This window comes from Hydra vulgaris, chromosome 07, assembly GCF_038396675.1.
Source record: "Hydra vulgaris chromosome 07, alternate assembly HydraT2T_AEP".
Lineage (NCBI taxonomy): Eukaryota > Metazoa > Cnidaria > Hydrozoa > Anthoathecata > Hydridae > Hydra > Hydra vulgaris.
Window position 1 is genome coordinate 24,333,130 of NC_088926.1, and position 12,065 is coordinate 24,345,194.

Genomic DNA, 12,065 nt, shown 5'->3' on the forward strand with positions numbered 1-12,065 from the left:
TTTGTAAATCAATAATTTCTAATGGATATATTATAAAAAATTGTATATCAATTCAAGTATGCATCATTTTTATTTATTTTGAATACTACGATAAGCGAAATATGCTATATTAGCTTCTTTTGAAATATTTTTCATTTAATTTTTAAACTATGTATTTGGCAGAAATGATTTTTTCACACAATGTTCTTCAAACATACAATGATCTAATTTGAAATTTTAGGCTTAAAAAATTTACTGCACACCTAAAAATTTTACTGGGGCAGGTGTCCATTATTTCAACATTTATAATTGATATTTAGGTACTTTTTAATTATAAAATGAGTTTTTTATTTATATATTCAAATTTCTCACCTAGAAATTAACTAAGTCACTTATTTTTAGAACTCACATGTTTATAGACTTGGTTTTATAAGGAGAAATGTAAATTTAAAAATGGCGGAAAATGACCAAAACAATAATAGTAGCCAAAATTAAAACAACCATTACTCACGAACCGTTGGGAGTTAGACCTTGAAATTTTGGGATTTATCTTATTTTATAATGTACTAACTATGGTAAAAATATAAAAAAAATCCAAGGACATAGGGTTGCATTAAAAAAAAAAATTGGTTGTTTTGACGTGGAATTACTCCGATGCTATTTTCACCTGAGTATAATTAAAATTTATTACAAAATAAAAAAACTTTTCAAAATGATTTTAATTTCGTCTTTTTGTTTCGTCACTGAACGTTGCGTCACTGAACTGATAGTTTTTTTTCTGTAAAATAAAACGATATGAAAACTTTATTGTTTGTGGCTTTTTTTATGACTACCTTATTGCCAAATGAATAAATTACAACAAAAAAATCTAATAAGTCAAGCAAGAATTAAAATTTCAGCGAAAACTCCATTTAAAAGTATGCTAATAAAAAAACACTTTTTTCCGCGTTGCGTCACTGAACTCATGTTTTAATTTTTGCTATGTAGCAGTTTTATGTTAATACAATTGTGTTTAGTTTATATTATAAAATTTTAATTCAAGATTGATTTTTAGAGTAATAAAAAATTATTTTTGAGTTATAGAAAAATTTCTATTAAAAAAATCTCTCTGCATGATGCGTCACTGAACTAAGGAATTGGCCATATATATATATATATATATTTTCATAATCATATGATAAAAGCATGAAGTTTAATGCAAGTCATTTTTGGAACGAGTATAGGAAGTAACCAGGTTTATACGGCAACACGCGCATCGTTAAGAAATTCGGTGCATCGTTGAGAGATTCTGCCCAAAAAATCTTTAATAGAAATTAGCAGTTAATTATAATTGATGATAAAGACAACAATGGTCGAAATTTCATATACATTTTTACTTGTGGGTTTATAAAAACTTAAAAAGGCAAAAACTTGACCAAGTAAAACTAAAACAAAAGGTAACGCAACTATAATTACAATAATTTTTATAATTTTTTAAGTTACTGATTTAATATGGTTTAAAACCTGAGGTATTCTATAAAAAGATTTCTCAGAGTAATTACTGCAGTTAAAAATCTAATAAAAACCCATAATTAACAAAAAAATATCAAGATAATTTATTTACTTAACAAATTTTGTCACTTACACATATAACTACAAAGATACGGATAGTGTACATTCGATTTTTATAAGCTCAAAGAGATTAGGATATTGATTTTAATCGCAGATTTTAATTGCTTAAGCTAGAGTATTAGGCCTATCTTTAGTTTTAATAACAGACCATTTTCTTTTCGAAAACATGAATTCTTGATCTACAGCTTCTGAGTTTGGAAGATCACTTTTATACATTTCAACCAACTCCTGGAAAGCAATTATCTCCTCATTATCGAGGGAACCAAGCATAAAACCTTAGTAGTAATGTAATTTGTCATTTAGAATTGCATTTTGATTTCTGAAATGATGGTGTCGAGAAAAGGTATAATCAAGGTACGTTTATAATATTCATGGGGACTCTCTGCAGGTACGTTATTTCTGTAGGCCTGTCTCATAGTGATTCTGGGAATCGTTGGTTCTACAAATAATTTACTAGCCATTTGAGTAGCTTGTTGGTAAATTGCTTAAGTTTCTTTTTCAACATTTTTCCGTAGATGGTTCAAATCGTCGATTGTTTCTTGAATGTTACTGTATGCATACACAATATTAGTTGTGCGCCCTTGTAACCTCTCTGTTATATACGACAACGGGTGAAGTAAGCGGTACAAAGTTATAATACCAATTATGAATTCAAAATGTGAGCTACAATGTGTTGTAATTGCTTTTAGTGATCCATTTAAAATATAGCTGGCAACACCTTTTTTTACAGATTGCATGTTTGGTGCGCCATCGCAACACTGGCCTTTACAAGAACTAAGATCAATTCCACTTTTGCAAAAAAATTTCATCAAGCTTTCTCCAATATGTTTGCCTATTATCCTGTCAAGATTCAAAAAGTCAAGAAATACTTCTCTAATTTCTTTTTTTCTGTTTACGTATTTCATACATAAAGATAGAATTTGTTGGTTTGTAGTTGTTAACTCGCCTGCTGAAATTGAATGGTAATTTGCAGCTTTGATTTCATTCATTAGCCGCTCCTGTATACATTTCTTTCTAATTATATCAATTAATTAATTTTGACTTTTGGGGCCAAGGTAGCTGACATTTTTGCGTAATGGTGTTTGCATATGTGCGTGAAGTTCAGCGTTATAGCGAGCTATTTCTTGCACAATTGCAAAAAAGTTTCTATGATTACCTTTTTGGTCTGAGTTTTCCATACACTTTTCATAAGTTCCACGAAATACAAGTCCTTGTTTCCCCATCAAATGCACTATTTCTCTAATGTTTCAACAATGTACGGGTACATTTGTTGTTGGTTTTTTAAAGTGCTATCGCTTTGTAATGGAATGGTTTGTCTTGATCTTCAAAACGACCACAAAATTAGCTTGTTCGATAGCTTCTTTATGGTATCTATTGCCTATATGTAGTTTTTGTTTCTCTAAAACATTGTGCCATTCCTTATATCCACGGTTAACTTAAGCTCCCAAAGATTTTTTTTATCCTGCTTTAGAAATAAAGTGCAGTATATACAGTAGACTGCATCTTCACTTTTGCTGTAGACAAATCCATTTTGTAAATACTCTTTTTTACAAGCGCGTTTGCAACCATGTTTTACCACATTTTGTATATTTCATGTGGTGATAATTCTTGATTTCCGCGCAAGAGTTCGTCAATATCATATTTTTTTTCTTCTTCTTAGAAATCACATTCTTCTAAATTTGTTTGGTCTACTTCGCTTGACAAGCTTTTGTTAACATTATTATCATCTTTAATGACTTCCTTTTTTTCTTCTACTTCGGCTAATGTTTTATTGGTTACATTTTGAGAACTGTCAATAATAAAAAACACTTAAAACCGAAGTAATTAATAATAAACTTTTAGATCTTAAACTATACCAAAATTAAAAAAACTCGCGTAAACATTACAATAAAAAACAACTAATAACAAAAGTAATATCATAAAAAAATTTAACGCATAGATAATATCTATATCTAGTTAAAATGTATATCTAGTTAATATCAAAACTAATCAAACTAATTATTATGAAAAGAAAATCAAAATAACTTTTTTACTTAAAATATCCAGCTAACGATTTGAATTTCTTTGCAGCATTTTTGAGCTCTTATTTATCAGCTGCTCATTTCCTAATTTGGTTAAATATGTTAACTCTCGTTTGCTTTTAAAAGTGAATTAGTATTAGTAGTAATTATATATATATATATAATTAAAAACAAAAAAGAAAAAACTTTTATTATGGAACTTATAGTTTCATGCCTAACGGCAATCATCAGCCATATATTACAAAATTAAATGTTAAAATTACAATTGGAATTACGGTGGCGTGAGTTCTAATGACTCCATGGAAACAAAACTTTAAAAGTTTTAAAAGAATAACGTGGCGTAAACGTAATGTAAACTAACCAGGATCAATCTGCGGAATCAAATGAGGAAATAAGGAATTTGATTTTGTGCCTACACTTGGAGAATTTTTCACTCTTTGTGTTAAGTAGGTTTTTCTCCTTTATACAGAAAAATTTGAAACTTCTCGTTCACATAGAGGTTGCAAACTCTTGATGCTAGGTTGTATAGTTTGCATTGTTTAACAATCTATATTGAGCAGCCGTGGCGCAGTGGTTAGAGTTCTGGCTTAGAATCCAGAGGTCCGAGGTTCGACGCCAGTTTCGGCCCAGCAAGCGACATTGGTAAGGAAGGAGGCGTGAACTTCCTATTAAATGCTCTCCCGCGGTGCTCTGTGATAAGACCTTAAGGACTTCTGGGAGTACCTAAAATAACTACAAAAAAAAAAAAAAGTTATGCTAAACTTTAAAAGACCATAAAAAGAACTTCCAAGATAAACCAGTTCTGGCTCAGAACCCAGAGGTCCGATGTTCGACGCCAGCTCTAGGCCAACAAGCGACATTGGTACGAAAGGAGGCGTGAACTTCTTGTTAAATGCTCTCCCGCGGTGCTCTGTGATAAGACCGTAATAAATAATAAAAAAAACTAAAAAAAAAAATGTTTCGGTTTAACACTAAATCTTAACGATGATTTTTTTCAGCCATAACCAGATAATATATTGAAATATTTACATACTAGTTCTAATCATCCACCGAGTGTAATAAAAATTTTTTCTAAGACTATTGAATAAAGATTATTAGCAGCATCATCAGGTGAATCGATTTTCAAAGAAAGTATTCCTTATCAAGAAGCCCTGAAAAATCTGAGTACAATTGCAAACTTGCATACCATCCAAGTATAAAATCAACAACCAGCAACCGTAAACGCAAGATAATTTGGTATAATCCTCCTTTCAGTGCAAATGTTGCAACAAAAATAAGTAAATGTTTTTGAACCTCATCGACCTCCACCATCCAGTTAACCACAGACTTCGTAAAATATTTAATGGAATCACAATCAAAATAAGTTATTCCTGCATGCCAAACATAAAATCCATTATCAACTCTCACAATAAAAACACGTTACATAAGGAGGCAAAAATTAATGAAAAGATATGGAACTGTATTAACAAATCCAAATGTCCGATGAAAAAACATCGACTTTCTAACAACATTATTTATCAGGCCACCATTTAATCAAACAATCCAGAATAAGAAAGAAAAAGTGTATTTTGGACTCAGCGAGACAACTTTAAAGTTCGATATGCAAACCACTTAACCCTTTAATGCAATTTGATATAAGAACGATGTAGGGGAGAGTGTGTATGAAAGAGCCAGGTTTTGAAGGAGCCAATACCATTATTTCTAACTTACTGGCATCCGATCCTTATTGTATTTAACTCATTGTTTAACAACACTGAATACCTGTAACCCACAAAAAATGTACAGTTCTACTAAAATAAATAGCGTCGTAAGGGAGCACTTAAGATTTTGAAAATGAAAAGTAATTTTTTGGTGGTTTACTTATTTATTTTTAAGATTAAGTGTAATGTTTTATTTGATAAAAGAAACATGCTGCATTCTTATATATATATATTTGCCCTTCATTTACACAAAAAATATTAGATTAAAGCTTTTGTCAAAATTGTTTAATTTAAGGTTATGTATTTAAGCAAACAATTTTTTGAAAGAGCCGACTCTTTGTGCTATGAATAAGCCGAGTTTTTTATTTACTTTTTTTTTATACTTAAATAATCGTTTTGCGCTTTAACGACTTCATGCATTTTTCGTAATGCTTCATTGAGCTTATTCTATCGAAATTAGTTGTTTTAATGACTTTTCCTGAAGTTCTAAAACATAGCTCCGTTTAAATTTAAAATAATATTTAATAACATTTTTAAAAGTCAAAGATCTGAAAAAGTCATTTTTTTTTTAAAGTGTATAAAACTTTTTTTGTATCGCTCGATTCATTTTTTTATATTCTATCATGTATTTATTATATTATTATGTATTTTTATTATTATGTTTTTTCATTATTCTCATTCTCATTTAATTTTTTGATTTTGAATAATTTGTAAAACTATTATTAAAGCTGTTTTATCATTTGTTTTATCATTGATTATCATAAAGTTATAAAACTTTAAGTACAATCTGTTTTTGAGAAGTCTATTTAACAGTTTAATATTTTTAAAAGACTTAATAGTGTTCAAAAAAAAGTTACGGCTGATAGTCGTTCGAAAAAAGTTACGGCTTATTCATGGCACAGAGGTGGCTCTTTCATTGACACAATGTTATGAAAGAGCTGTTTTCTTTTTTTTTTTTAAAACAGGTGTATGATAGAATATTAGCATTGTTATCCGATTTATTTTAGTTTTAAAATATTACCCAATAATGTAATTATTGAATTAAAAAAAAAAAAAAGAAAAAAGTTATTACAATTGAGTTTTTTTCACGCCATTTTAAAACTGGCTCTTTCATACACACTCTCCCCTAGAGTTATCTAAAGAAGTATGGAAATTAAAAGAAAAAAACACGTTTTATCAGACGGAAGATTGTTAAACAATGCAAACCATGCAACCAAGCATTAAGAGTTTGCAACATGTTTGAACGAGAAATTTCAAACTTTACTGTATAAACGAGAAAACCTACATAACACAAGGGGTAAAATAATCTCCAAATGTAGGCACAAAAATAAATTCCTTATTTCCTCATTTAATTCAGCAGATTTGTTGGTTTCCGCAGAACTTGTTGGTTTACGTCACGTTATTCTTTTAAAACTTTCAAAATTTTGTTTCCATAGAGTCATTAGAACCCATTTATTCAACCAAAAATTCAAAAATTACAAGTTTTTTATAATTTTACAAAATTAGGTGTCACTCATATAGTTGAAAACTAGTCATTATTTATTTTATATAGGTGAGTGACACCTAAATAAAATAAACAAACAAACAAAATAATAATAAATAAAAGCATGTGCAAATTAAATTAATTAAAAAAAAAATAATAATAACGATAAAGCTATAATAAATTAAATAATAAGACAAAAAAATATGAAAACACTCAATTACTAACAACAGCAAACAAAAATAAAAACAATTAGCAACGACAGCACAAATAAAAACAAACTTTACGTTTACGAAAAGCAAAACGCAAAAACTACAAAATGAAAATGCAAATACAAAAACTTCTACATTAAATTAACAAATTAAATTAAAAATAAAAACGATATTTAGTTATTTTGGCGGAAAAAAATAGTTGTAGAAAAATTAGTAAAATAGAAAAACAGCGAACTACAATAAAAATAATTAGCAACAACAACACAAATAATTACAAACTTTATTTAGTTGTGTGCATTTAACGATTTAAAGATAATTTCGTTTTTCAAAGAAACGTGTGTCAAAGGGATACCAAAAAATTAATAACTCATGAATAATTTACGTTCACTTCATATTAATCTTATTAATTAAAGTTCATGTTATAAAAAATATAACAAGAATTTAGCTTTACTTTTTCGTTAATTTAAAGCATTATGAAGTGTTATTACTTTGTGTCAGTAACTAAAAACGTATTGTGTTGAACTTAGTAATATCTAGGAAAGTGGTTCTGCCATACACTGATATGACCTTTTTCAGTTGTAAATTACTCAAATAACGTTGAATAATTGGTAAATTAATTTATTTTAATTTTACTGATGGTTTAATTTTTTAATTTGAAGGCGTTTTTCTTAAAGGGTATTAGTTAAGGTTTCGTAACTTTAAATTGTGGAAAACAACCACTATAAATTAAGTAACAGACCGACCGTAACCCGTATTACGGGTTGCTTTCTGCTAGTTTGGATTATTTTTGCACTTAGTTTCAACTTCCTGTATTTTTTTGTAAAATTTGTTAGCTTGTTTTTTGTGGATCTCAATATTTGCTTGATAGATCCTTATTGCATTGTAATTAAGTTTGGGTTTTTTAGTTTAATTTTTAACTCTCCACACAGTCCACAAACATCAACATGCTTTCTACCAAAGGATAAACTAAAACTTTCTTGGAAATATTTAAGGCAAAACTTATATTTAACAGGATGATCTAAATATTTTTATTCGTATAATGTGTGCATAATTTTCACATTGAGTTTTTCATCCAAATCATAAGATGATGCATCTTTATTATAGTAGTGCACATATTTAACAGGAAATGATTTGATATGCTCACAAACTTTTGCTAATGTATCACTAGTTAATGCGTTGCATTGTGATCCCTGCAATTTACCTATGTGATCTATAGGCTGCTTTTTTTTTTTTTAACCAAATGCATAAACGCCTAACTTGTTTCATAGAAATTCCATGCATACTGCAAAAAACTTTCTTGCATACTTTTTTTCTCACACCTTCAATGTTAGTTAACGATCGCCGGTTACAGTATACGTTATACTAACTTTACGGTAAACTTTACCGCATATTTGGTATACTAAATGTTATAATACCATTTGGATACCTATATGCTTTTATTTATGAAATATTTCCGGAATGACTTGATGATTTAATGATTATACTTATTTTCTTAATGTATTTAATTGCTATACTTTATTTAATATATTATTGAATAAATAATTAAAGTGATTTGTAATTTGATTCTTTAATATTTTTGTCTCTTTTTTTGGAAAAGGTTCAACAAGAAAAATTTATTGCAAATATTGTGTTATCACAATATTTGCAATAAATTTTTCTTGCTTTTCAAATTACAGCACGCTCAACTTTCAAATGGATGCAGCACATAAGGGGATGTGAAAAAGCATCTGACAATGTTAAATTGTGCTTCAAAAAAATAAAAAGAGAAGTGTTTTAGTTGAAACAAAAAGCAATGAAAATATGGCCTCACAAATCTCTGAAGGTTCAGTTTCTAGGCGATCTTCTAAAAGAACTATGCTAAATTCATACTTTGACACTATAAACAAAGATGACATTAAAAAGATTGATAAATCATATGCAAGGGTGTTTTTCCATACAGGAGTACCTTTTGCATTAGCTGATTCTTCTGCTTGGTAGCAACATTATGCAAATCTTAGGCCTGCATATAAGCCTCCATCTAGTAAATGCATTAGTGGGCGTCTTTATAAGGATGCATTAAATGATGAAAAACGTTCAATAAAAGAATACGTCAATAATTCTGAATATGTAAGTTTAGTGATTGATGGTTTTTCAAACATAGGTACAAATCATCTCATTAATTATTCGATTCATGTTGAAAATAGGACAATGAAACCAATTGCTTACAAAATTGAGCCAACTGGTCAGGAGCAACAGACTGGCATTAATATTGCAACACGCATAAAAAATGTAATTCTCGAGGTTGGTGTTGATAAAGTTACAAACATTGTAACTGATAATGCCTCAAACATGAGAGCTGCATGGGATATTATTGAAAAAAAATTTCCAAAAATGTTTCGTAATGGTTGTGCAGCCCATACAATCAATCTTTTAGTAAAAGATTTTTGCCTTCTGCCTGAATTCGTAGATGTTTTAGAAAAGTCTAGAAAACTGAGAGCATTTGTTAAGCAAAGAACATCTCTTGTTGATCAATTTCGTATAATTCAAAATCATGTTAAACAAGAAAATAATTTAAAGAAAATGCAAGCATTATTACTTGCAGTTTTAACACGGTGGTATAGCCATCATACATCAGTTGCTCGTAATCTTGTAAACAAGTTAGTCCATTTGAATTTAGTCAACTCAGGTGCCTTTACGCGTATATCTTTATCCACAAAAAAGTTAGAGTGTATAAATATTATACAGGACAATTTTTTTTGGGAAGATTGTCAAGTTGTTTTATTAATGTTATGAAACCATTATCAAAACTAATAGGTAAACTGGAATCAGATACTTGTTTACTTTCTGAAGATTATTTAGGATTTGTTAATTTAATGCAAATATGGAGTGAAAGCTCAGTATTGAAAGCTCTTGTTTTACACCGATGGGAGTTTGTGCATACACCATCCATGGGGTTGGCGTACTTTCTTGATCCACGAAATCATGGTGGTAGAAATATGTATACTGAGCCTCCTCCATCCAGAAAAAATGATCTTGTTATAGTCCTTGAGTTACTTCCAAAGTACATAGTCGAAACAAGAGGATTTTGCAATTGTCAAACTTCAAAAAATGAAATAAGATCTTTTTAGAGACTATACGCAAATCCAACTCCAGATTTTGCAGCTCAAGTTAAATTAATGGATCCTGATATCTGGTCAAGCGTTGAGGGTGCAAGTAAATTTCCAAATTTAGCTAAAGTTGCACAAACAGTCTTTACCATTCCAACTTCTCAAGCTGCAAGTGAACGAATATGGAACTTGTATGATTTTATACATTCAAAGCGTAGAAACCGACTTGCAAAAGATAAAGCAATCGGCTTAGTTCTTATGTATGCAAATGCCACACTCCATGAAAAAGAAGCAAGTATTGCTGATATAATGCTTGGTAATACTAGTGATCACGATGAGATTGATGAAGATGATGTTGCTGTTGATTTTAATCTTGAGACTTCAGTTGATACAAATGATATCATTTCAGTTGATTAATTAAAAACTATTTTTAATTACTTATATTAATTTTAAAAAGTTCTTTGAATTACATTATAGAAAAACATTCTTGTAATTTTTTGAAAAAGAATAATACAAATGTTTCTGTTAACTTTAGTATTTTTTTTACTTTTGTTTCAATTTGAGGGTGTTTATTTTACTAGTTTTATTTAAAATTATTTGAAAACACTAGAATTTATTTTTAAAGTTTAAATTATGCAAAAAACAAATATATTTGCTTTAAAAATGAAGAAGCAAGATAAGAATCCATTGTCAAGTGGTTGCTGATTTTGATCAAACTTTTTCATTTCATTTTTTTCATTTATTTGGTGAGAATGTGGAGCAAAATTTTACAATAATCAATTTCATGGGGTTATCCGGCTCATCAAAAATTTGCATCAAACTTCAAATGAAAAAGCAAATTTAAGGGGGAGGGGAGGGGTTGATAGAACAGTCAGGATGTGAATATTGACGTTTTGTTATTATTTTATTTTATATTGTTATATATAAAAAGTTTGTCGAAGTTTCAAAAACTTTGAAACTTCGACTTGTTTTTATTTTAACTTTTAAAGCAGATAAATATGAAATACAACAACAACAAAAAAAAAAGATTTTCAAACCCTGTGCTAGTTTGACTATTTTGCTGGGTTCGTCGGCTATTTTAATCCAGAGATAAAAGTCTTGTTTTAATTTAGAGTGATGCCGAAATCTATTTTTTAATTAGTTTGCAATGAGTCGATGGACCACAGTGAAATGAGCATTAAAATTTTACAACAAATTTTTTATTTAATGTAAACATACAGTCGATTTCCAAAACCGCTGTCGAGTTGGTTTTGGTCGAAAGCTAAAGTAAAATTGTAAGAAAACTGACTATGTAAAGTAAAATTGTAAGAGAAACACACTACCCTTGATATACTAATAAAAATGATCAAAAATGTATTAAATCTGCTGAAACTATGAACGTGTAAATTTATTTTAAAGTAATTTATGGCCTATAAAAAGTAAGTATTGTTTTAAGTATACAACAACAGGGAAATATCGTTGCATTTATATTCAAAGATTTTTGGCATTGTCATATTGCAGGGTCACCGGCCTACAAATGCGAATGACTTTTCGATGAAGACAACCATAGCAATTGTCATTTAAAAAGCGTTTATTATATAAGTTTCTTATATTAAATATAATGTAACGTATATTAAATACGTTATACTAATACGCATAAATAAAAACAAAGACATTTAATAAAGAAACAAACACACATTTTTAATGTAAACCTTTTTATAAACTTGTTATACAGTTTTCGCCAAAAAAAATGTTTTGTTTACGGTATACTTTACGGTATATTATACGGTAAACTAAATTTTTAGTTTACCGTAAACTAGTGATTATTAATGTTAGTGTGATAAATAAAGGAAAATTCTTTTTTCTTAGGTTCTTCAGATCTAAACCGTCTTCTCTGTATTTCCCTCTTTTCAATGAATGACTGCAAGTATGTGTCTGGGGCATCTTTACTATCAATTTTATTAACAAACTGAATTGTACTTTACATAACATCTTCA

The 12,065-nt window shown here is 29.0% G+C and overlaps 2 protein-coding genes across 2 annotated transcripts; one reads left to right on the forward strand and one right to left on the reverse strand.

The window, feature by feature from the left end:
* Positions 1-2,075: 2,075 nt before the first annotated feature.
* On the reverse strand, positions 2,076-2,813 carry LOC136082646 (uncharacterized). Its single transcript, XM_065802060.1, has 2 exons — positions 2,655-2,813; positions 2,076-2,588 (listed from the first exon to the last, which is right to left on the reverse strand). Exons 1-2 carry the CDS (start codon positions 2,811-2,813, stop codon positions 2,076-2,078), a joined length of 672 nt encoding a protein of 223 aa, XP_065658132.1.
* Positions 2,814-8,803: 5,990 nt separating this feature from the next.
* LOC136082648 (uncharacterized) lies at positions 8,804-10,110 on the forward strand. Its single transcript, XM_065802061.1, has 3 exons — positions 8,804-8,926; positions 8,981-9,710; positions 9,797-10,110. Exons 1-3 carry the CDS (start codon positions 8,804-8,806, stop codon positions 10,108-10,110), a joined length of 1,167 nt encoding a protein of 388 aa, XP_065658133.1.
* The last annotated feature ends 1,955 nt before the right edge of the window (positions 10,111-12,065 follow it).

What these genes read in the sequence shown, in the direction of transcription:
- LOC136082646 (XM_065802060.1), bottom strand. Translation starts at nt 2,813, where the DNA reads ATGGGGAAACAAGGACTTGTATTTCGTGGAACTTATGAAAAGTGTATG. An exon ending in AAACACCATTACGCAAAAAT is followed by an intron (nt 2,589 to 2,654) that starts GTCAGCTACCTT and finishes AAATGTATACAG; the next exon opens with GAGCGGCTAATGAATGAAAT.
- LOC136082648 (XM_065802061.1), top strand. Translation starts at nt 8,804, where the DNA reads ATGGCCTCACAAATCTCTGAAGGTTCAGTTTCTAGGCGATCTTCTAAA. An exon ending in TTGATAAATCATATGCAAGG is followed by an intron (nt 8,927 to 8,980) that starts GTGTTTTTCCAT and finishes TCTGCTTGGTAG; the next exon opens with CAACATTATGCAAATCTTAG. An exon ending in ATCCACAAAAAAGTTAGAGT is followed by an intron (nt 9,711 to 9,796) that starts GTATAAATATTA and finishes CAAAACTAATAG; the next exon opens with GTAAACTGGAATCAGATACT.